General features: G+C 38.2%; 1 protein-coding gene across 19 annotated transcripts in view; it reads left to right on the top strand.

Moving 5' to 3' along the window:
• MCF2L (MCF.2 cell line derived transforming sequence like) overlaps positions 1 to 25612 on the top strand; it is a 164320-nt gene that overhangs the window by 126097 nt on the left and 12611 nt on the right. For all 19 annotated transcript variants that reach the window (XR_008820008.1, XM_056327209.1, XM_056327193.1 and 16 more), the window contains 17 exons: positions 7064 to 7183; positions 7989 to 8105; positions 8574 to 8723; positions 9407 to 9531; positions 11273 to 11387; positions 12381 to 12500; positions 13780 to 13971; positions 14188 to 14379; positions 15073 to 15232; positions 15382 to 15452; positions 16484 to 16560; positions 17570 to 17636; positions 21144 to 21259; positions 22231 to 22300; positions 23540 to 23632; positions 23783 to 23875; positions 25276 to 25401. Coding sequence is in view for 18 of the 19 variants with exons in the window: in XM_056327209.1 (XP_056183184.1) it covers positions 7064 to 7183; positions 7989 to 8105; positions 8574 to 8723; positions 9407 to 9531; positions 11273 to 11387; positions 12381 to 12500; positions 13780 to 13971; positions 14188 to 14379; positions 15073 to 15232; positions 15382 to 15452; positions 16484 to 16560; positions 17570 to 17636; positions 21144 to 21259; positions 22231 to 22300; positions 23540 to 23632; positions 23783 to 23875; positions 25276 to 25401 (2004 nt within the window). In the remaining variant the exon portion in view is untranslated. The remainder of the gene's footprint in view (positions 1 to 7063; positions 7184 to 7988; positions 8106 to 8573; positions 8724 to 9406; positions 9532 to 11272; positions 11388 to 12380; positions 12501 to 13779; positions 13972 to 14187; positions 14380 to 15072; positions 15233 to 15381; positions 15453 to 16483; positions 16561 to 17569; positions 17637 to 21143; positions 21260 to 22230; positions 22301 to 23539; positions 23633 to 23782; positions 23876 to 25275; positions 25402 to 25612) is intronic.

Here is a 25612-nt window from a genome sequence, read left to right on the forward strand (position 1 = left end):
GTGCTGTTGGTGATGGGTTGTTTTCCTTTTTTTCTTCTTTTCTCATTCTTCTGAGAGCTTTATTTAAAAGAGAAATCATGCTTCCTAGCTGAAGTCTAATATTTAGAGGCATAATTTTTTTTTATATGTTTCCTTTTTTGAACTGGCTCAGCTTTGGCTTTGTATTGTGTCCGTGGATGTATGTGGCAGTTCTCTTGGGCTTCAGCAATCGTCATGTCACCCTCGATTGCCTGAAAATTTTATCTTCATATTAAAAAAAAAAAATATAGTGAAAAGTCATTGTTTGCTGTTGTCCACCATTTGTTTGCTGTAATATTTGCCATAAATGAACTCTAAATTCATTTCTTCTGTCTGCTTCTTAAAAAAACAAAGCCAAATATACACAATACGTATCTTGCACCAAAGTCATGAGGATTTCTCTGGGTCCTGTTGATGGACAAAGGGGTTTTTTTAAATTGTTCAAGGGAAACTGGAGGCTTAACTTCCACTTGTTTAGTTTTCCTAACAGTTAGAGTTGTCTTTTGATGATGATGAATGAGGGTGCAAGGAGGAGCAGTCACATAGCTTGGTAAAATGGCTCCGTATTTTCCCAACTGTAGTCGAGTGAAGGACAAACACCAGACAAATTGATCCCCTTTTCCTTTCCATGCAGTCAAAAATTACTTTTTTTTCTCCTTCCCATGCTGCCTTGTGTTATCATACTAAAAAAAGCAATATTCAGTCCACAGTTACAGGAGTGTGGCATGTTACTAATCAATGTGTTCTTGGGTTTCACACTGCTCTTCTGTTCATAGTTCCAGTGTGTTTTCTTAAAAAAATGAAGCCTATGTCATTACATTTTTCTTTGTCTCTGTTGTCCTGTCATCATTGTCTTCCTCCATCTTGAGGGAAATGTTGAAGTGTGAACTCAGCCTTTTAGACAAACAAAAAACTGCACTCAACATCATTAAAAGTTCCACCATAGCCATCCATCAGCCTCATATTGAAAGTTCAGAGGAAACAAACTTCCTTAAACTTGGTGTTTAGGGAATAACATACATGTGGGCAACTACTCTTGAGCAAGAAGTTGGTATGGAGGTTGCTCAGGTGGTAGTGAGAAAGATTTACCCAGTAACAAAACTTTACAGTCCTTTCTAAATGTGGCAGGAGTTGGGTTTTATTCAACCCCCTGGAGAAGTTTGCTTTGTGACTTGCCACCTTTGGCTAAGGATGCACTGCATGCAGGTTTCATGTCTTCTGCTTTGGACTGCATTGTCCAGAGCACTGGTTTTTCTTAGCTCTTCATAAATCAAAATGCAACCTTCCCTGTAGCACAGGCATAGCCCATTAATTGCTTTAAAGATTAGGGCCAAGACCTTTAGCTGGCAGGAGGATACCAAAACGCAATGGAGAGACTGGAGTTGCTAATACCAACCTAAACCTTGCAGGAGCCAGGCAGTCCCGTTTTTGTGCCATCTGGAGTCTTATCATTGGTTTTACATCCAAGGTGAGAAACCATGAATTACAGTAATCCAACCTTGCATTCTTCTGCCTTGTTTATAGAAAGACCTTGAGTTTCTTAGTGAGTGTTGATGGAGAAAAGATGCATTTAGTAAGTGATACTCCATGAAAGGCACTATTTTTTGTTATGGATAGGTATTTCCCATTAGTCCAGTTTCTAGCTAGCAATTTGTGTCATGTCTGGAAAACTGTAATGACACTTAACAATTTATATGGGTTGAGTTTGAAAAAACTGCTCTTCTTTCAGCCCCTAGTCATGTTTCTTATTTTTGCTTGGATTCAAAACAAGAACTTGACAGTATGATGAAGGTAGAACAGTATTTATATTAATTTTATTCCAGTAAATGATAAACTAAAAAGGTTATTTTGAGATGCTGTACATTTTTGTCTTATTGCTTTGGTTGTTTTGAGAATATTACATGTGCAGGCACTTTTGCGGTTATCCTTGTATAGTCAGCCATTTTTCCTTTTTATTACATGGGGTTTTTTAATATGTAAAAAGAGAGAAGTGAATCACTTAAACTCTAAAACCAGGATCATAACACAAGCATTAAACCCAGATCTAATGCAAAACAGCTCAATGTTTTTAAACCTAGCTTTCAAACTGCTCCTTTTATGAACTGATTTAATTCAAGATTCTTCCTTGACAAGAAGCCTGTGTAAGAGACTTCATTCTAGCCAGGAATAAACAGTCTTGGGGGGGGGGGGGGGGGGGGGGAAGTACTTATTAGCTCCTTTATATACACAGGTATTTTGGAAAGAAATGCCCTGTGGCTTACGGCATACTAATAAGTGCAGAAGCAAAAACACCACCACAGAGTTTGGTAATGTTGGGTATATTGAAGCTCTTCATAAAATGGAAAATAGTGCTGTTCCAAGTATTTTGAAACAGAACTACTAAAACTGGGTCAAGCATTAGCTCTTTGATGGCTCACATGGTTCGGATACTTCTGAAAGCTGCCTGTTTACCTGGGAAGTGGAAGAAAAGGGGTTGTAGGTTCACCATTTATCAGAATAGCTTTTTCTTTGCTGTGTAGAAGTATAAACGACTTCTGAGCTCTGGGTCAGCTGAGCAAATTGCTCTGTGGGACTGAACACAGCAGACTGCAACTTTATTTTAAGTGAATCTCTGTCTAAAAGGTACATATATCTATCCACATAATTATTTTGTATACTAAATAAGCCCTAGGGGGTAACCGGAGATATGAAAACTCAAAGGTGTTGGTTGTCTTTTCCAAAAGCTCACCTTTGGCTATTCACTACTGAAAGCTGTAGTGACTGGCTCCTGTTGTAGATCCCAGCCCCTGCCCTGCTCCAGTGCTGCCCATTCCAGGGAGCGGCAGCCTGGCAGCACTGCATCCTACCTCAGTGAGTATTGGAACTATTGTAAAGTATGTGATTCAGTGAGACTTACTCCTCCCTTGAAAATGCCATCTGCCCAGTAGCCTCTAGCAGCTATGGGCTGTTTTCAGTTGTGGGGGATTGCTTCTCAGCTTGACTGGTGCAGGTAAAATTGAGTGACTTAAATAGCTCCCTGTTCACACTGACAGAGCAAGACCACGTTACACAGGGGAAACCAAAGATATGAAGAATCTCAGTACCTGCCTGGCAAAATGCTGCCCGCCCTTCCCTGCAAATAAGCTGCCACCACCCCTTACTGAGCGTCAGGCAGGGGTTGTTTCCTGCCCAGCTTTTGCAGTTCCTTACCAGCCATTCAGCATTGTGTCATCTTCATTCAAGAGAAGACCTGCCTCTCCTTACCTTCTCCTGTTAGAAGGTGCTTAACTTCAGGGTCAATACTGGTGCTACAGACATCCTCTCTGTCATTAATATAATGTGAAGAAAAGTGATAAATAAGATTATACACAGCTCACTTAATTTTCCATTTTGCACAAAACCCAGCTGCGTTCAGTCTCTCTAAGATTCCCCCCTTTTGCAGAAGGCTAGAGCATGCAGCGGAAAGCTCCACATCCCTGAGAAGTGGAGGCCTGAGAGCGGGCAGGTCAACCGGTTCCTGAGTATTAATTAATTGATTTCCCAGAGGATTTAAAGTAGTTCCTGTTTTTTCCAGCCAGCAAAGGTTCTTCCCGTGTTCCTGATTCAGGGTACTTACAAGGCAGCAAAGATGTCAGTGTATTAGAAAGCTTTGATTTAAGGGCTGTGCTGTATATGAGTTCCTGGTTTGGTCAGATTCATTTCAAAGCTGATAACTACATGCACATCTGCATCTTTTCCTGTATCTTTGGAATCAGCACTGACCTGACTGGATGGGAAAGTGAAGGAGATAAGCAGATAGAGAACTAATGCAAGTGAGATGAAGGAATGTATGGGTTGGGCTACAATAGAATAGGGGCTACTCTAATTTTCATAGAGGATACCAAAAACATGACCCATGGTCTCTTTTGCATAGGTATCAAATGAGTTGAAGTATAATATTTGAGACAAAATGTTGGGGGAGCAGTTGGCATTAATTCATTTAGTAAAGAAAGACACTTCTGGAAAAAACAGCTTTCAAGCACACAAACCCTTCTTCAAGTTGCAGTGAAGTTCATTGACTTCAACAGTCCTTGAAGGCACTTTATTGTATGGCAGTACTAAACATCCATGAATATTTATTTCTGTGCTTAACACTTGGCACAGCGTTCTTGAGAGCTCATTGTTTGCTCTGTCTGCTTAGCATACAATGGCTTCAAACAAACATGCTGCTGGACTGGAATGGAGCGTAGACTTGGGTGTTATGGTTTGGTTTTGGGGGTTTTGTTCTCTTGTATTCAGGGTGGACTGGTTGATGAAGTTCACATGCATCTAAGGAGCATCTCTTGCATCATATCATTGTCTCTGCAAGTCATCAGGGCTTTAAGGGAAAAAAAAAGTTAGGAAAACATTAATATTTGGGCAGTGCAGAGACAAGCTCAGATAAACTGGAATAGCTGGCACAGGTCCAGCATTGTTTACTGTAGCAATCCTCCCTGTTCTTCTTGTTGTTTCACAAAGGTCAATTTGCGTATTTGACTCCTAGCCACAACAAACAGAGGAGGCATCAGTCTTGAAAAACTGTTTTTTGAAAAAACAAAACCAAATGGGAAGCATAGGAGACAGACTAGTGGAGCTAAGAATGGTATTGTAGACAAAGTTAGAGTAACCTAGAATGTGAGGTTTTGTTGAGAGAGAGGGGAAACTTCTGGCAAGCCTTGAATGGGAGTTAGTGGTACAAGACTATAGTGACTTCAACAGTGTCATTTTGGGTAGACACACTGAGATGGAGAATAATAGTACATGTGTATTCTTTGAATTGAATACTAATAAGATACTCAATTTGGTCATGCAGTTAAACTTTGTATTTCATAAGAGATAATACACAGTTTAGAAAAAATTACTATTGCTTTGCATTTGGCTACTACTGTTTGCTTCAGTAATAGCCTAAATATCAATAGAATCACAGAATAACAGCTCAGATTGGGAGGAATCTTGAAAGATCACCGGGCCCAACCATTCCCGGGGAAAGGGAGCTTTGTTGACACTAGCACCCTGTCCAGTCTCATCATGAAAAACCTCAGTGATGGGGACTCTACCGTGTCCCTGGGGAGGTTGTTCCAGTGAATGATTGTTCTCACTGTAAAAAAAATTTCTTTCTCTACATCAAGGTGAAACTTCCCTCAGTGCAACTTGTACCCATTGCCTTCCCACACTGCAACTTGTGAAGAGACAGCCTCTGTCCTCTTTGTAGATGCCCTTTAAGTGGCGGCTGGAATATTGTAATGAGGTCCCCCCCAAGCCCGCTCTTCTCCAGAGAGGAGAGACCTAATTCCTTCAGTCTTCCTTCACTGGGCAGGTTCTCCAGCCCTTTGATCTTCTTTGTGGTCCTCCTTTGGACCCTCTCCAGTCTGTCCACGTCTTTCTTGAACTGTGGGAACCGGAACGGGACACAGTGATCCAGGTGCAGTTGGACACATTCTGTTGAATGCGTGAAATGATAGACTGCACAGCCATCATTGTAAAAAGATTATTCAGGATATTTATTAAAAAAAAAAATCTTTTATCCATTCTTGCAATGTCTCTTAATATGAGTTAATTAATTTTCTGAAATAAATCTGCAATTGCCCTTGGTACAGTAATTCAGAGGGAAAAAAGGTTAAAAAAATCATCTTTTTTCTTAACGTTTTCTTCTGAATACCATCAGGAATTTTTCTGTTAGAAGTTTTTCCTCTAGTAACTGTGGATTAGTAAGTCCCCAGGGTGTACTACTATTAGTACACAGAGACAGATTGTTTACAGTGCAAGGATGAGAAGCTGGGCACTCAGAATTGTCTGGATTCTGTTCCCAGCCCTCAGACAGACTTCTCTGGGACCAAACCACCATGCTTTCTAGAAAATTTGGACATCACTGAAGTGGAGACAGATTGTGAAGTTCAGCCCTTTAAGGTTTCTCAGTCAAGCTGAGATCTCGGTTGTATACTGAGTATCTGGGGAACCACAATGCACCTGTGAAGTCTTTCAGAAAAGTTTTAAACTGTTTGTTTGGTTTTTTTCTTTAAAAGTTTGTAATTTCCAGTGCTAAATACCTGGGACTCTTGGAAATCTTAAAATGGATATTAAACTACTCTCCAGCCTTCCAGATCCTAACAGTTTCACTAAGCATGGAAACAGATCATAGCATAACAGTTCCTTCAGTCAGTATTTGTTTTTTGGTTGACCTTTTTTTTTTTTTTTTGGTAGTAATTCAGTTTACTAAAATTGTGACATAATTTCCAACAGTATAATGAAGAAAATAGCATACTTAATCATTGTAATGATCATTTCTTTAGTGAGCTTCACTGCATCCCTATGGTGGAAATAACGAAAGGGGGAGAAGATCTGCATAATTTCAAGAATAGCTAAATGCCAAGTATGCAAACCTCTGCCACAGCAGGGGTTGGTTTTTACTAATTTAATGCTATTTCTTTGCTTTCCTTCAGCTCTCTTCTGTTTTCCCCCTATCACTTGTAGAATAGGAAAGATCTTGAGACTACTAGTTGTAAGATAATGAGAAAAAGAGCTGACAATTACTGTGTTTGATTTTTACTTTTGTCTGCAAAATTAAAGCTTATTTCTAAGCTACTGCCTGAGAAATTGTCTTGGTGGCAATAGTTTGTGTAGGCAGCTGGCAAGGTAGTACATGGGCAAATTAGAAATGTATTCGGTGCTCAGACAATAATGGCGGTTTCTCTTGACACCCTCTATTAAAGAGAAGATAAGGTAACCCTGAAAGTACTGCTGTTGAAAAAGTACTAAGCCACTGCTGTTTGTTCTTTAGCCTCCTTGGCTAGGATGTAATCTTAGCTGAAGAGCAGTACAAGCCAGCCCTGAAAAACTTGATTCCAGGAGAATAGATTCCAATACCCAAAGATGAGTAAACATCTCTTTGAATGAAGCTCTTTGTGCAAGCCTTGCAAGTTTGTAATTGGTCACCCCATTATGGGAGGCCTTTGATACAGTTAGTTTGTGGTTTAACAGGGGCTTCTCCTTGTTCAAAAATATTTTCTGGAGCTGAGACAGAAAATAACAGACTAAACTTGTTTTGCAGGCATCTTTCCCGGGAAATCTGCAACTAGTCCTCGTTCTGCGCCCAACAGGATTTTTTCATCGAGCTCTCTCAGACATTGCTTTCAAATTCAACAAAGATGAGTTTAAAATGAAAGTACCTGTAAGTAATCCTCTGTTCCCACTGTACTGTCAGAAATCTGTTAAAAGTACTTAATGTAGCTAGCGAGGGCCAAAAAATCCCAACAAAACACCATGCTTAAAGGCGGTTCCAGCAATTTTGGCTAGTTCTTGATGGTTTATTCTGGAAGTATGTGAATTTTGAGGCAAATGCATTTCCCATGGACAAATGCTGTAGTTTCTGTCATTTGAGCAAACATACAACTGATGCCTGTTGTTGCATTGCCAGTGAACCCACTGATTATACTTCTGTTTGAAAACGTACAGCATTTATACTTGAAAATAAACTGGAATGAAATGAACTAAAGGTATACGAGTTTTTATGTATCATATGTCAATGTCAAGGGTGAAATTTTCAAGTCTTTAAGTTAAGGTACTTTTCCCCCACCCCTTGTTTATTTTGGGGAACCAGTCCTTACATGCCAAATCCACAGAGGTACTATTTTCCTCTCTCGTAGGATAAATAGGTTGAATGAATGTTGCCCTTAGAAAAAAGCCTTGTATGGTTTATCAAGATAAAAAAACTGGTGGTGTAATTTATGTTGTATAATCCATAAGCTTTTTTTGAATATGACTGTTGCTCTTGCTCGTATGCAGTTATCTACATTTACATCATCTTAAACTGAAACAACTGTTAAGTTTGGTTTTCTGTACGCAAAGGAAATAGTTCCATCATTTGCTTTTGTATTAAGCTGAGTTTTCTCTATCAGAGGCTGAAGGATGGGGCTTAGAATCCTTAAGAAGAGAATTCTCGCCTCTGATAGTGTTCACTTTCTTTGCTGTTGCAGGTCATAATGCTGGGCTCAGTGTCAGAACTGCAGGGTTACATTGATAAAACACAATTAACAGAAGATCTTGGTGGCACCCTGGATTATTGCCATAGCAGATGGCTGTCCCGTCGCACTGTAAGTCTGTTTTATACCCTGTCATTTATAAAACAGATTCCAAGTGATGCAAGTTGACTTGCTCAGAGTGAGAAGATGTTCCCAATGGTACTTAGTCATCTTAGAGAAATAATATGAGTAATAATTTGGGAGTGGTTTTCTGAACACTTGGAGCAAAGGAACTACAGTGTGTTTTTGTGTTGAGGTTTATTGGTTTTGCTACAAGAAAGAAAAATCTCAACTTGTAAAATAACTCCAGATTATAAAAATATGAGGAAGATAGACCTGATACGAGCCTAGGAAAAATAGACAATTAAGGAATTAATGGTGACGGTATCTGTTGCTTGCAAAATTATACTTTGACCGTTTTTCAGGCTTGTAATTAACCTGCTTGTGTTTGTTTTGAGAGCTGTATTTTGTGTGTATGTGTCATTGGTACATGTGTATGTGATGAGCATGAAACATCTTTAATGATTTTTATTCCAAAAGGCTATAGAAGGTTTCGCCCAAAAGGTTAAGCAAACAGCTCAGATTCTTCAGTCCTTTGGGACTGAACTGGCTGAAACAGAACTACCAAATGATGTGCAATCAACCAGCTCCCTTCTTGCAACACATAAAGAAAAGAAGGACAAAATGAAGGTATGTAATTCTTGTAAAGATTTTGTCTTCTAGTGAAACTGTGTTTTAATTTATAGCTAATAATGTTAGTAGAAAATGTGGAGGATGTTAAAAGTAATAATACAAAACATTGAAATCTTACTGAACTTGGTTTGCTTGGCTTGATGTTAAAAGTCCTTTTTGCATTCAAAAATTACATTTATTGAGACTAAGTCTACGTATGTACAAATGCATAATAATTTGTATGTGGAAACAGAAATTCCTGTGTAAGTAGTGGCGTGTTTATAATTTGTAGGTTTGTTTGCAACAAGAAAACTGATTTTATTTTCATATGCATGCAGATACATGACTTTTTGAAGAATGGACTAATGTTCTTTCAAATCAGCTTAAATGAAAACTGTTAGATGTATACTTTTGAAACCCCAAAAAACTTTTGAGAGATTTGTAACCTAAGGAGACACTAGAAGGCTACGTATCATGAAAATTCAACTAAGTTACTGAGATCTTAAACTGGTAAATGTAGAAGAAGCTGAAATTTAGCATTTACTGTCTGTATTTGTTGTCAAACACTGCTTTTAATCATACTACTGTTGCTCTATTGCTATTAAAACAAAATCCTTTTTCCAGTTTGGTGCTTTATGAAGTCTGTTTTAAAAAAAAAACCACACAACTACAGTGTGTGGGGTGTTTGTTTTGTTTTGTAGGAGGATATCAGGTTAGCAGTAGAACAGGGAGATGATATCCTTGGAAGTATTTCAAAACCAGTTACTGAGAATCCTGAATACAAACTGAATCAAGATCAGCTAGACAATCAAACAACGGTAGAAAGGTGAGAGGAGCAAAATAATGAACATGCTGCTTTTCTGGGGTTTTTTTTGATGCCTCCCCAGCTCTTTTGCTTAGTTCCATACTTAACCTTAGCAAATAAGCAGATATTACAACATGAACATATAAAATGTACTTTCAGAAACAACTTCTTTGTTGTCTGTTCTGTTCTGAGCAAAGTAAACCCCTGCTGTCCATTACCGGGTCATTTGCTGATAAGGAAATAAGGGCTGGGGTTTGATTTCTGGCGCCAACTAATGCTGTTCTTTTTTTCAGATTTGGACTATATAGTTCAGCAGCTTTTCCTTATTTAAAAGAATATTGAAGCTTTGTTTAGAAACTAAAGTGCAACCCAAGGAAACTTTGCTGCTATAGGGAAAGCAGATAGGAAGACAGAAGTAATATATCCCTTCTTTTCAGCAGATTTGTCCACATTCATTATGTCCTTTTGAACTGAAGTGAGGGGTTTCTTTTTCTTTAACCCTGCCCAAAGCAGCTTCTAACATTGCTGAGATCTTACCAATGTCGTCAGTGGCCTATAAAGGGCTGCTAGGGAGTACACTGCTCTTGAAGTATCTATGCACAAATAACCTATATGCTTCCTTTGGGCATACAAGTAATAGATGTTGTTTTCCTTTGCTCCCCACCCCCCCCTCCCTTAAATTACTGCCAGGTTTGAAGACATTATATCACCATAGCACAGATGCAAATTTGAACAAAGCGTGAAAGCATAGCTCATTTCCCCCAGGCAGTATTCTGCATTCTTTTTTTGTCGGTCATTCCATGTTTCTGTTACACTCAGGCTGACTTTTCTTTCCAAATAACTGTCCATTCCAATCCACAAAGCTTGGCAGAAGTCACTTTTTTGGTCATTGTTGCTATCAGCTATCCGAAGAACAATCGGAGTGGGTGTTGCTTATTTATCCAAAATATTCCCACTCAATACAATATCTGACAGAAGTTGGAACAAACTCTGTGTGTCTGCCTTTTTTCTAATCAATTTTAACTTGCGAATTCAGAGTTTGTTTCTCTGCTGTTGAAGACAAAAGTTCATTAAAATTCTGATATGTTCCCTGGATGTAGTCTGAGTACAGCAAAGCAGACTGTAAAGATAAGTCCATAGGATACCATGCTGTCAAATGCAATATTGGAAGATAAGTTGAAAAGTAAAAGGTTTAAGGCATTCACCAAAGTTATAATCGAAGAAGGCTCTTTTCATTGCAGTACTGCTGTATCACACTTGCCTGTGATACTTAAGTAGTAACTCTGCTCAGAAGAGGAGCAGCAATGACCTTCGGGTTTATTATGAACCTTGCTCCAAAGAATGAAATGTAAGGGCAGCTGGCTGGTCACAGCAGTAAAAATTTTTGCCTTCATTTTTCCTTATAGCCCAAGGCTTGAGTTCCTCTGGGTCCTAGCCCACACACATTTGCATGTTTTATTTATGTTTGCTAGCCCCAAGTCCCCATGTCCCCAGGACAGAGCTGAGAAATAGTATGCGCAGCAGTTAGCTTCAAATCAGCACTTGCCAGTTTTTCATAACTGAATGTTTGTGTTGGGTTTCAGTTTTACGTCAATGTTATTCTAGGAAACAATTCTGTGCAATACTCAGAAAGTTTCCTGTATCCAGTTTATTTTTTCTGGAAGATATTGCTTTAGGGAAGTTTCTTGTTTACTGTGGAAGATTGTATTGTCCCTTGAAGGCTATACCCATCATTCTTACAGTATTTCTTCTTTTTTTAAAGGCTTCTGGCTCAATTACATGAAACGGAGACTGCCTTTGATGAGTTTTGGATTAAGCATGAGCAAAAACTTGAGCAATGTCTGCGCCTTCGGAATTTTGAACAGAATTTCAGAGAGGTGAGAACTTCTTGGTGGCAGTCAGTATTTGGTAATATAGAAATGATTCAGGCGAAAATACTTACCCCTCTTGTTTCTGCAGCTCGTGTGTGCTTGAAAGCTTTCTCCAACTTTTTTCTTGAATGTGTCCTTACTTGACATACTGCTATCTTTACTACCTTGAATACTTGCCTATAGAGACATAATAGCTTCTCTTCTGCAGGCTTATGATTTTTTTTTCCACAGGCCCAGCAGTGTATAAGCATTCAAAAACTCCTTTGAAACCTGTTCTCCACCACAGAAGCATAATACGGTGGCTGCAACACTTTCATCTTGCCAGTAGGCCCTTTTAAGGAACCAAGACTTACCTAAACCTTCTGGCTGAAATTTTATGAAACAGTCTCCAACACTGTGGGTGGGAAGTTGCAACCACACTGTTGGAAGCTGGGTGGAGGCTGAACTACAATTTTTACAGCCAGTTTCTGATCTCATGTTAGTTTAACTCATATGCTCGATGGCACCTACAGTCTCCCTATGCTGGTGTAGCTGATCTCAGAGCATGGCCCCTGTGTCTCCATGGGAGCAAAGCTCTGAAACCCTCCTACAAGTGTGTGTGTGTCTGTATGTCTGTCTCAGCCAGTTGTTAGTGTGAGGACCTCTCCCTCATGTTTTGCTAGTTGTTAATGTTGTTTTGTATTACAATCATCTGGTAAAAGCAAGATCGTAAATGCTTTGTGAACGTTAGTTTTCCTTCATTGTTGGGTTTGGGGTTTTGTTGTTTTGGTTTTTTTTTCTTTCACTACCAGAAAATAGAATTACTTCACTGCCTTTTTTTAATTGTTTTCATTTTGAGTTGGGGGTAAAGGTAGGCTGTCAGTAAAAGTGGTTTCTCTCTGTGCCCCAGTAACCACATAATGTGAGTCACCTGACTGGAAATAGTGGCTATCAGTTATTCAACTGGTGGGTCTCCAGAGAGGTAGAATCACACAGATACATAGCTGTGTCTCATTTCAGGTCAAAGCAGCTTTGGATATTGTGTCCGAGAGACTGACTGCTTTCACAGATGTGGGAAACAGCTGTTCACACGTGGAGCATATTTTGAAAGATCTTGCCAACTTTGAAGAAAAGTCATGTGTAAGAACTCTGCAAGTCTCCTTAATTTTTAGTATGACAATGTGTGTGTGGAGGGGCACGATATTTGGGTATATCTTATAAGCAGAGCTTAAGCTGACAACGGGGCAGAATCAGTGTCTCAGGCACTGTGCAGAAGGAATTTGGAATAAAGTTTTTAACCTTTGGAGCAGCCCAGTTCTCTGGCATCTCTCAAAGACCAGAGTGACCAGTCATAAAGTTGGTGTGATTAGTTCATGGAAGAATTGCATGAAATGTCTGCATAGCAAAGTTCTGCACTTAGTGATTGAGGGGCCACTTCCATTACTATTAAAGCCGCTTACTTCATTAAATCTCAGAAATGACAAAGCTGTGTATTGGATGTACAACATGTTAAAAGATGATGAACAGAAACATACACTCTGAACACTGTAGAAGGAGAACCTTATTATGATCTGTGCTTCAATAAAATATACAGCTCAGTAAGTGAGGTTGTTGCTCTTGAGGATGAGGTGCTGCAGTTACATATTTTTTAACTGGGGTTCAGAATGCTGCTGTACTCCAAATTGCAGACATATGCACACAAACATGCTGTTGAATAACTAGGGCATAGAAAGCCAATAGTAGTTCCTTCACAGGGAGGCATATGATTAAACTCAATGTTTCTGAAGTACTCTGATACAATAAAGAAGGCATAAACGTTCTTGGGTGTCTGGGAAGACAGGAAATCACTTTGATTTATTAGGCAAGGCAGCTGTTAACTGAAGAAGTGTTCTTATCAACATGTGTATTTTACTGTGTAAAACCAAATGGTATAATTTTAACTTCTTTCATTGATGATGATTCAAGGAAAGATAGAATCATAGAATCATTTAGGTTGGAAAAGACCTTTGAGATCATCAGGTCCCATCATTCACCTAGGACTGCCAAGTCCATCACTAAATCATCTCCCTAAGCACTGCACCTACGTGTTTTTTGAACACCTCCAGGGATGGCGATTCCACCACCTACCTAGGCAGCCCGTTCCAACGCATGGCCACCCTTTCAGTGAGGATGCTTTTCCTAATATCCAATCTAAACCTCCCCTAGTGTAGCTTAAGGCTATTTCCTCTTGTCCTGTCACTTGTTACCTGGGAAAAGAGACCTACCCCCACCTGCCTATAACCTCCTTTCAGGTAGCTGTAGAGAGCAGTAAGGTCCGCTCTGAGTCTTCTCCTCTCCAGACTAAACAACCCCAGTTCCTCAGCTGCTCCTCTTAAGATTTGTGCTCCAGACTTACCTAAATCAATGTTTGCTTTCTTAGGAAACTATAGCAAAAGCCAGAATGCTAGCCTCAGAGGGTGATGCTTTTATTCAAAGCAATCATTATGCTGTGGACTCCATTATTCCAAAATGCAGTGAACTTCATCATCTCTGTGATGCCTTCATTACTGAGACAGAACGCAGAAGGAATCTTCTTAACAAATCTCTAGAACTGCATGGCTTACTAGAAAAGGTAAATTTTGTACGGAACAGTTCTGTTTCCCATCTTGTGTGCTAAAACCTCAGTCAACCTGTTGTCGTAACAGCAGGTAAAAATATCTGAGTGTGCTGGACATTTTCTCCTTAAATAGCTGAATACATCACAAGTATAGGTATGAAATGTTTTAGACCTCTTAGTGGTTGATGCTGACATCAAACATTCTGAGCCTGTTCTTTTCTCTGTTTCTAGTCTATGAAGTGGTGTGATGAAGGAATTTATCTGCTGGCTTCACAGCCGGTGGATAAGTGTCAGTCTCAGGATGGTGCAGAATCAGCATTACAGGAGATCGAGAAATTCCTGGACACTGGTGCAGACAATAAAATCAAGGAGTTGAATAAAATTTACAGAGAGTATGCACAGCTCCTCACTGAGGACCTAAAGGTACCAGAAGACGTTTATGCCTATCTGTGCATCCGGTTCTTAATTTTAGAATTGCTCTCTTGTATGGCCATTGATAAAGCCAAATAATCAGTACTAAGAGTTATACCTGGGAACTGGAAAGCCAACACATTTCCCTGCCTGAGGTGCTAGTCATGTCATATCGTTGGATAAGCATCAAGGGCTTCAGAGCCTTTTAGTAAGTACTTCAATTTTTCAGACAGGAGGATTGCTTTTAAAATAAATTATCCCAAGTAAGTATGTGAAATACCTTTTTTTAATGTAGTAAGAACATGCCTGTCCTTGATGTTTGTGTGACTTCTGCTTTGTAACTGCTTTATTTTAGAACTTGAGAATACATGGCTTTTCCTCTCAGTTGATCTCTTAACGTAACAGAACCATTACACACTCAAAAAACCCTTTTCCCTATTTTTTTTAATTGAAACTTGAACCCCATTGGTTTCTCTACAGCAAGCGCACAAAAAAATTTATGAAGTGATTTTCCAATTTTTAAGTGTACTAAATGACTGTAAATTATGTCTTATTAGGAGTGAAGAGTAGGGTAATATTTTTATAGGTGGCATAAAAGCAATTGCAATTTCAAATCAGTGTGCTTGTGAATGGCACTGTAGCTTGTTGATAGGTCTCTGACAGGGATTTTATTTTTTTTTATTATTATTTCTGTGGCAATGGTAGGAGCATGTGCAAAAGGTTTTCCAGAAGCAAGAAAGTATGGAAGAAATGTTTCAAAAGAGACAAGTAAGTCTTAAGAAATTGGCAGCTAAGCAGACACGTCCTGTTCAGCCAGTTGCACCAAGACCTGAAGCCTTTGTAAAATCTCCTTATACTTCTCCAGGTAAGCAAATGTAGTAGCCTGTAACTAATTTTTTTGTGCTATGCTGAGAAACTTAAAGAAACTTTCAGCTGTAATTTGTGGTTGCACAAACATCTGTGTTGGATCTGCTCAGGTTCTAACTGCTGTTTGATTCTGGTTTACATGCTTAGGTCTTCAAAGAGAATACATATCCAACTCAGAAAGCAGTGCACTTCAGAGGGTAAACTACAGAAGAGGAAAGGTAATTTTTTTTATGCACATACTGCTTGAGAAAATCATAATAGAATGGAATATTTAGGAACGTCAAGAAGAGTGAGGCAATTCCACTGAAAAAGTGATGGTATTGCCCCTATCAAAGTAACTCTGGTGAAGCAGTCGTGGTTTAAATAGAGGCTGCTTTGTTGCTGGGCTGGGTATGAGGGAATGTAAAGTAAATAGTTGCCTATATTAGGAAAAATGTTAGGGGCAGCAAAATATAAAATCTATGAACAGGAAACATTTATTATTTGCCAGTAGTAATTGGCTACTCTTAAAACTGGCGAAAGTGAAGAGGTAGTTGTCGTTGGCTCCAAGACAGCTTCACCTGACCTAATGGGTTGCCATTCCCAAGTGGGGATGGTCTTCCTGCTCCGCCTCCGGCAAGGAAAGTAACCTGACAGCAGGAGCAGAAGCAAGTAGTTTCCCACTGGGTTAGAGACTTGAATCAACTCAGCGAAGGTTCAGCAAGACAATGCAAGGAGCAAGGCAGGGCCACGTGACCAGTAGGGACAACAGTTGGAGGAAAGGGTTAGTTCAAGGGGGATTGAAAGCAGAACCTCTAATTTTTATTTTATTTTATTTTTTCAACAAATTGTAATTAGGTCAGTCATTACAGTAGAAGTAAGAGTGAACTTCTGTGTTAAGTTAGGAAGCAACCAGAAAGTTAGCACAGTACCTCATTTTTAGCTTGGAAAACAGACTAAGGCCAGTGTTGCCTCCAAGATTATGCTGATGCTCAAACGTCTTCCTGAAAAAAGAGCCTTGAACCATGGTCTTTTCTAAGTGGGCCTTTCATGGAGAACTCCCCGTGTCCTTGTGTGCTTCAAGACCTTCAGGTTGACTTGGATTTTTTTGCAGCATTCTTGCAAATTGCCTTAATTTTTCATGGAGTACAGTCTTTCCTGTGAAAATACATGCAAGCAGATCTGAGTGTAAAGCTCTGTATTTTAAAGTGGGTTTTCCCCGTCTGTGATGTTGTGATGATTTTTGTTGTTTGTTTGTTTCCTTCTTTAGAGTGAAATGACTGAACTCCATCAAAGCAGAGGAGGATCTACAATGGATGATGAAGAAAACCTAGCTGTGTTACGGCAGTAAGTGTATTTTGATAAACAAAAAAATGCTTTTTCTCTGATTTGGTTCCAGCAAAGGCTGAGTTTGGCTAAGGATTTGATAAGACAAGTACACCTCTCTGAATTAAGCCTCAGTGCTTTTTGAAATGCCTTGGCTATGCTCTGTACACAGAAGAAGATATTTCAGTGTGTAGCATTATTTGCAGTTTATATAGTACCAGACTCCAGCTTTGCTGCAGCGAGGTGATGCTATGGCAGGATAACTATGTATTTTCATTTCAGAGATGACATAGTTTTGAGTAATAAGCCTCCCTTAAGTCTATTGGAAGTTTTGGTCTCATTGTTTCAGGAGGCTTTGTCTTTTTATTTGACTCTTTTTAGTCCTTGTTTTGATAAATGTTATGAAAAAATAACTTTCTTATATAAAAACTATATTCAAAAACTTATATTATCCCTCGCAATGTGTGTAGAAGAGCTTACATTTCTACCTACAAACTGGATACTTCTGTCTTTTTGCTGTTACAACCACATGTTAAATCATACAAAATCACAAGTGGAGAGAGTTAGGGGAATTAAACTTAAAGCAGCATTGTGATATTTAAAGTGTGCCCTAAATGCCCCTAATTTAAAATGACAGGTGGTAACTTTAAGTCTGTATTTGATAATCCTGTGCAGCTCTAACTCCAGCTACGGTAATACTTGTGAACACAGCATAACCAGATTCTGTATTTACAATGATAAAATGATTCACTGCTTCAATTCAGTTACTACAGCACTGCAAATGCTACATTTGACTTTTTTGCTGTTTAAAAACATTTTCAAAAATTGAAAAATGTTTTTAAAATACATGCTTCTCAGTAAGCATACTAAAGCTGTTCGCAGAAGTATCCATGAAACATCACGTTTTCCATTACCTGGAAATTGTTCTTTTATTGTCTGAATTAAAGTAGAAACACAGAAAAAGTTAATGTTGCCTCCTAACTTTGCATAAGTGAATAGGCCTGCCTTAATTTTCATTCTTTGTCTACAGGCATGTAATGAATGAACTTATTGAGACTGAACGTGCATATGTGGAAGAACTTCTCTGTGTTCTTGAGGTAAAGATTAAATTTCATTGCAGCTGTTAGTGAATCTCTTTCTCTCTTCCATTTCATGGATGCTTTTATGCTCTTCTTACCACTGTAATGCCTCTGCTTGTCCTGTCAAGCAGTGTGATCATTAAATCTCTCCTTTCTCATCATATTTTCACAGAGGCAGGACTGTGCAATTTTTTTTCTAGAAATATTCGTGCAACTGGGATTTTATATTAGAAAACACAAATTGGGCAGAAAATAAGATATGCCTAATTATTTAGGTGGAACAAAGTGAGATGTGTAACGATGAATTCCTGCAAAAGTTCATTCCAGAGTCTTGGGGCAACCCCAGGACAGTAGTGTGTCACAAAGGAATGTGAAACCGCATCGAGAGAATCTTGTGTCAGGAAAAAATTTGTTTCTTGCATCCCTCTTTGCATACCTTTAAGTGATCTTCCATATGTCTTGGGCACAGCTGTGGGAACAGAGTGCCTTGTAATAATATCTTCATTCAAAATTGTGAAGGAAACAAAGGTGTTCCCTTTGTGGAGGCACAATTGCAGAACTGCTGAGTTGCTTGTAGATACATGCTACAGTATTTTGTGTTGTTCCTCAAGTTTAGGTCTTCGGACCTCCGTGTGTCATTTTTTTTTTTCTAGTCCAGTTTGACTGTAGGAGATGACGAAGTTGCAGATAACTGAGGCTGAATTACTTTAATCGGGGTGCCAGTCAGGAGCCAAATGGCTACTCTGAGTGTGCATGCCAATGTTAAACTCCTAAATAGGAGCTGTCTTAAGTTATGGACTAGGAATGATAATTTCTGGGTGCATACCTTCAAATAAGAGTACTGTATGAGGGTTTTGAACTCTGGTGTTGCTTTTACATAGTTTGTGCTCAGCTTCCCATAGCATTTATGTCCTGGGTCCTGTCCGAGTGCTAAGAAGTGTTCATGACAGTAGGATGGTTGCATCTGATGTGTGATAGGTCTGGAGTGGACCTTAAGGATCACTTTATTCTCTGCTTTTGTATGCAGTGCTATCTGTACAGCTCCGTTCATAAAACCAAGCCTCAAGTAGTTGGAGAATTTTTGGTCCTTACTGCTGCTGGGCTGTTGCAAAATCTCTCTCTTCCTCTGGTGGTGTTCTTGTTTTGCTTAGAGTATAGCGCAACCCTTGCCTTGGTAGGCCAAGCTGTCTTAGTTTTCTGTGATAGGCTGTCCAGTATTCTGACCACGCCAGGCACACTTCTCTGTGCCTCCTTGCAGTTTGGGATTCATCTCTTGGATTTGTGTGGTTGGACTGCCAACAGTAATTCTGGATCAGATCCTTGCTGAGGTATGGTTCAATGGCAGTCTTCCAGCTTTTGAGTATTTCTAGTTATTAATCCGTAGTTCTGGCTGTTCTCCCAATTCCTTTGTTTTTCCTATTCTATGAATCTTCCCATTCTTCCTGTCAAACAACCTGATACTCCTTTGTATGGACAGTCTCTCCTATATTATGTCATATTTAATTACTACGCATTTTCTCTCTGCCAAAGATTGCAGTAGAAAAAAAGGGGGAAGTTCCCAAGACTGGTTATTCGGAAACTGTTATAATTGCTTTCATCTGAGCTTGATAGTTTTCTTTCATTAATAACCATGGTCATCCTACTTTAGTCTGTGAAATCCAGTAATTTTTCCTGGGGGTGGAATACTGGTCTAGTCTATTTTTAGATATTGTATTCAATGCCTTTTTTTCATCTACTTTGATGCTTTTAGAACAGCTTTCAAATGGAAGACTAAGCAAAGCCTTATATGTTCTTAAAGTAAGATGAAATGATCCCTGTGGCTGCATAGAGTAGCTTTTCCTCGCCTTTCCTAAAACACAAGTGCTGCACAGATAGTAAAACATGAAGGGGTTTTATATTAAAGCTTTAAAATAAGTACTACGTCAGCCTGAAGTGGAAAAGAAATTGTCAAAAGCTTTTTGTCAATGTATGGATTTCATGCTTTTTTTTTTTTTAATTGTCATGTTTGTTTTCATCTCAGCTGAATTAGGTGCCCATTCTTCATGCCAATGCTGCCTTTGCTGCTATGTTCAGCATATCTTTACTTCAAGTGGAAATCAACATTCTCTTCATGCATCTCTTCACTGCATCTAAACTGCATGGTGGCCATAGTTCTTCTTTCCTATTAATTTTTTGAACTCCCATTTTTTGTACATTTTACCTTCCTTCTTTTTTAAGTTGTACACCACCCCACCCCCTCTTCAGACTCCACATTTTTCTGTTTGGGGGAGAGATACGGGAGAGGGACCAATGGTTAACTATCTATGAGTTCCATCATCTTTGTCTATACCATTGTTTTTCTTTTTTACAATATTTGAGGAAAAAATACCCAGATTTTTGAAAGAATGTTTCTGATTTTTTAAAAAATCTAATCACTGTCCTATCCAAATGCTTGAATTCCTCAGGCTAGCTGACTTTACTAGCCAGTTCTCCTACTTTTTGTAGCTCGGACATCACTTAGAAATTGAAAATCTTAGTTCTAGGTGCACTTTTGCTTACCCTTTCATTTCATTTGTCAGGTTGTTACAATTCAGTGCAGTTTATTATAACCAGTCACTAATACAATGATCACCTTCTGCATGATAATTTTGTTTTTAAAAGAACAACAAAAATAAATAAAAAAAAAAACAACAAAACCACAAGAGAGAAATCTAATCCAAATCTAAAGTAGGTTGCATCATCTTCCTTCAGTGACTGTACACTAAGGAACCTGCTTGCATTAAGAAATTTGCTGACAATGCAGGTACTAGAGCATTCTTGCAGTTTTTCTGATTGATTGGGGGTGTTCTGTTTGGGTTTTGGGGAGAAGGTTGTTTGGTTTAGGGGTTTTTTTAGTGTTTTGAGAGATCACAGATTAGATTAGTGACCTCAGGACCAGAGAACAATCCTGGGCTAAAGCCACTGGTGTGTTCTCTTTTCCTTATCTGTGCCAGATAAACAGTCAAGAGAATATGGCCTTACATGACAAATGGAAGATGTCAGAATCTGAAGTCACAACTTTTGGTACCAAAACTAATGAAAATGTCTTAAAGATAGAATTTGCAGCTTAATGCCTTCTGTTACCTGCATAAATAAGTACACTCAGCTTGTTCCCTCATACTGATAGCCAAGACCAGCATGAAGGTTTACATGTGTACTGGAATTGTGGCTTTAGACACAGATATGTAAAGTTGTAACAGGAAAAGTACAAACTATAATATGTAGGCAGTATGGGAATGCATAGCCTTTGCTTGGTGGAAATGATTGAAAACTTTGTTTCATCCTTGCTTAACTAAAATTGCAATAATTCGATTGTCTTTCTAAAGTCTGTAAGTATTTCTTACTCGACTGATGGAAAAACAGAAATTGTATACTCTTTTAATGATTAACGCTGAGCTCTTTCTTTGCTCACTGTCAGCCTGCAGGCAGACAGTCTGCCTTTGTCAGAGAGGGGTGAGTACTGCAAGTGAAGGGTGACAATCAATGTGCCTTTCTCCTGTGCTGCAGGGTTATGCTGCAGAGATGGACAACCCCTTAATGGCTCACCTCATTTCACCAGAACTCCAAAATAAGAAGGATATCTTGTTTGGGAATATGGAAGAAATTTATCATTTTCACAACAGGTGAGGTTTTGCATTCAGATCTAAAACCAGCATTTGGATGGGATTCCTTACTCTTTCTTTTAATCTGATTTAAATTGCTAAGAATATCCTTACTGAGTCCCAGTTGGCTATCTGGCATGTCAAAATTCATATTGCATAGAGGAGGAAAAGCAAAATATCTATAAAAGATGAGCAAAGCTGTGCGAAACTATTGAAATGTTTCGGTACACCCGTAAACTTTTCATTGTGGTCCTCTTCCTGAAGAAAGGTATTGGGATCTGGTTACAAGCTAATTAAAGCAAGGTTTGTTTGGGTTTGGCTTTCTTTTATTTTTTATGAAATTTGCTGTGGAAAGTAAATTATTATTCTAAACCACAAATTCTCAACTCTTACATCTGGTTGAGGCTGGTTAATTTTATACTTGAGTGACCTCTCTCTGAAGTTTGAATCCTTGCTGCTAGAGAGGTATTTCTTCACTGGATAATATTTAAATTGTTAGAAAAGACAAGTACTTTGAAGAGAAGTTAGGCATGTTAAACAGTTGTTTCTTACTCAGGCAAAACTAGGCTGGAAGTTTTGCCTCTGACTTTTTGGGGTAGTTTGTTATTGGGGGGTGGGTTGGTTTGAGGAGGTGGGGTTTGGTTGGTTTGTTTGCTTTGTGGTGTTTGTTGTATTGAGAAGGAAAACCCAAACACTTTAAGTTGTACAAATCCTGCTGCTGAATATATAAGATAGGGAAACAAAATCTCCCATTCTCCCCAGTCCTATATTTTATTTCAGTTGTAGCAACAGTAAGCTAACAGAAATTGGTCAGAATGTTTGTTTTAATTTGCTATCCCTTTTTAGGTATGTGATCTTAGAAGAGTTTTGTTTAGTTCTGTAGTACAGAGTTACAACTCTGTTTCCAAACATCTAGAAAATGATTTGCAAGAATGTGAACATTTACTACAACTTTTTTAACATGTGCTCTAAGAAAATATTCTTCCTCATAGAATATTCCTGAGAGAACTAGAAAACTACGTAGAATACCCAGAACTAGTAGGACGGTGCTTTTTGGATCAGGTATGTGTCATGTTTTGTTGGCATTGTTTTCATTAGCCCCTCTAGGACTGTAACATATGAGGCTGATTTTCATGTGGTAATTGCCACCACATCCACTTTGTTTGTCTTGAACAGGTAACAGATTGAGAATGTAGATATTAATTGATAGTTGGGGATATTTTTCACTTGATGGGGTAATTAATTTTGTTAGAAAGAGCTACAACCTTATTGAAAGAAAACTGCTTTATTAAAATGGCAGTTAGGAAAACATGAAGAGAAGTCATGCACTACATGATTTCACATCACTATAAATGATTGGTTTACTTGGTTGGATTCCTTTACTCGATTTTTTTGTTGTTGTTGCTGTTGTTCTTTTCTGTTTTCTTTAAAGAGTACACCGCAACAGAGTAAGTCCAAAATACTTTTATTGTGAAAACAGACAGCTATGACAAAATTAAACTTTTTTTTTAATCTGGGTTTTATTAAACAATGTGTCTCACCCATAGTATACTAAAGGTTATAATAGGGATCTGTTTATGGAAATCAATCTGTTGTTGCTACCTATTGATACTGTAGAACTCCTGAGATAAACCATGCCTCCCACTCCTATTTACTGGCTACATCCATGGAGATGCTGTTTCCTAAAGCTGAGGGACAGAAGTGCTTCTGTGCCTGCTGATTTCCTATCTAGTCTGTCCTTCATAGTTACTAGGACATTTTCAACAGTCTTACATGCTTTTGCTTTCAACAAGTGCTGAAGTCATGCTATTTACTTGCTGAAGTGGTTAAGTGGCAGCAAACTGCTTGGTCTACTTTAGTGCAACCCCCAGTGAAAAACACATCCATAAAATGAAAACGCGTAAAGTCTTTGCCTTTTTTTCTTTGTAAAAAGTTGCACAGAGGGACTCGTGGTTGGGCAGTTATAGAAGTTTTTTTCGTATTGTAATAGAAATATATTTGTTGTATTGAAATATATATTAAAACATAATATATGCTTCTTCATAAAGTACTTAACATTCAATGGAAGCAAAAATTTACAGTAATATTTTATTCTGATGTTCCAAGTACAAAATTAGTAGCCATTACAAAATCAGTGATTTCAAAATTTTATATTTTTTTGTGTGCTTAGGATGCCTCAAGGAATTGCATTTGTTATTGTTGGTTTTTTGTAGCCTTACTAATTATGAAAAAAATCTTATGAACCTTGTCTATTGAAGTCACAAGGATTTATTAAGTTTTTGCTTGTCTCCCCAATTTCAGATGGAAGATTTCCAGATTTATGAAAAATACTGTCAAAATAAACCTCGATCTGAAAGCTTGTGGAGGCAGTTTTCAGATTCTGTATTCTTTCAGGTATGCTTGCTTGCTTTTCCAAAATAATTGAGGTTTTGGTTTTGTTGTGGTTTGGGGTTTTGTTTGGTTTTCTTTATTTATTTAATCATCTCAAGAAGAAATAACAAATACATTGATTAGTATCCTGATAAAATTCAACACTGATTACAGGAATGTCAAAGGAAACTCGATCACAAGCTCAGTTTGGACTCATACTTGCTGAAACCTGTTCAAAGAATAACCAAATACCAATTATTGCTAAAGGTATGTGTTACTAAACTATAATGGTAAGTACATTTTGTGCATTTGGGTTGTTTTGTATGCTGCTTCTCTCAACCTGCTGAAGAGAAACCTAAAAGTTAGTGGACAGATGTATAAATTGTGAGACAAATCCTAGCCTACCAGCTTGCAGCTTGGTTCTTTTCTCTTTCAGCCAAAAAGCTGCCAGTAGACAGAAAATGTTAGAGACACCTTGTGTAACTGCTTTTGCCCTTATTTCTGCTGAAGAGAAGAATGGAAAGTTTATTAGGGGAAACAGAAAGATAAAAAACTTTTGCAACAAAGAACATAGAGAAAGAGAGTATCTAAAGTACTGGTTGCTCTTCTGTTATAGTCACCTCACCCATATTGCAGGGATTTGCCTTGCTGGGTTCTAGGAAATGTACGTGACTGAGAGCGCTGTATGGTGTTTTTACGAAGGATGCTGATGCTGTTGTGATTCACTTAAACATGCCATACTGAGAAGCAACATGAAAGCAATATACTGTCATAGATTTTTTAATTAATGTGTGAGGTTTTGCCATGCTTGAAGTAAGAAATACTTCCCACAGACACACATCTCATTAATTGTATTTAAAAGTAGTTTAAAAAGATTGCACTGGACCAAACTTACTCTTGAGTTAAAACTAAGCTGAAGTTAACAGCTTTTAAAAACATTACATTAAGCTTGTGTTAAAAGAAGTGTTAGAAAGGTTTTTGATTTAAAATATCTTACTGCCTGCAATCCATGAGTAGATGTTTATTCTCATAGTATGGAGTCTGGGGAGTTCCGTGTGAACTTGCAGCTATATTTATCTGGACCAAACCAGAAGATGCAGCTTCACCAATAAGCCTTTTGGAGAAGGGATGCTTTTTTAAATGTGTAGACAATGCTCAGTGTAGTAAGTCTAGACCTGTTACTAGCATCCCAGGCCTCACCATAATTCAAATAGCAAATGAAATTTACCTATGTTTTTGCATTTGTTCACTTCTGCAAAGTAACAAATAGAAAAAATACCATCCCCCCTTCTTTTGGGTTTTGGGGTGTTTGCAGTTTTTTGTTGTTTTGGGGGTTTTTTTGGGGGTGTGTGTTTTATTTTAGGGTTTTTTAGAAATTCTGATAAAAAAAGTTTTCAAAGCTAGTCTTGCTAGTCTTGTAAAATGTCTTAGGTAGAGTTTACAAAACCTCTAGATGAATGAAATAATTTGGCTAATTAGCAGCAGAGATGAGAAGTAAAACTTTAGAGTCTTCTGAATTTCAGCCAGTATTTAACCCACTAGGTTATAGGGTATAAAACTTTACTGGATGACTTTAAAAACTTAGCCCAAATTCAGTGTTAAAATTTGAACATTCCTAGTTTCTGCTGTTTCCAAAGCTAAGTATGTTGTCATTCCCTGCCGCTCAGGAAATGCTGAAGTACAGTAAGAACTGTGAAGGGGCTGAGGATCTTCAGGAAGCATTAACCTCTATACTGGGTATTCTCAAGGCAGTTAATGATTCTATGCACCAGATAGCCATTACAGGCTATGATGTAAGTAACGGTATTTTTACTTACTTTTTAATTTATTTTCATTTAATTCTTAGATATATGTACAGCATACTGTATAGTGTGTACAAATAATGAGAAGAATGTTTACAAAAGGTGCTTTTTTAAAACTGAAATGTGTAATGAAAACAATGGAAAATAAATCTCTATACTCTTCTGAAGTTTTCCTGCTATGAATAATACTTTGCTCTGTCTA

The sequence above is a fragment of the Falco biarmicus genome, chromosome 2, assembly GCF_023638135.1.
Source record: "Falco biarmicus isolate bFalBia1 chromosome 2, bFalBia1.pri, whole genome shotgun sequence".
Classification (NCBI taxonomy): Eukaryota; Metazoa; Chordata; class Aves; order Falconiformes; family Falconidae; genus Falco; species Falco biarmicus.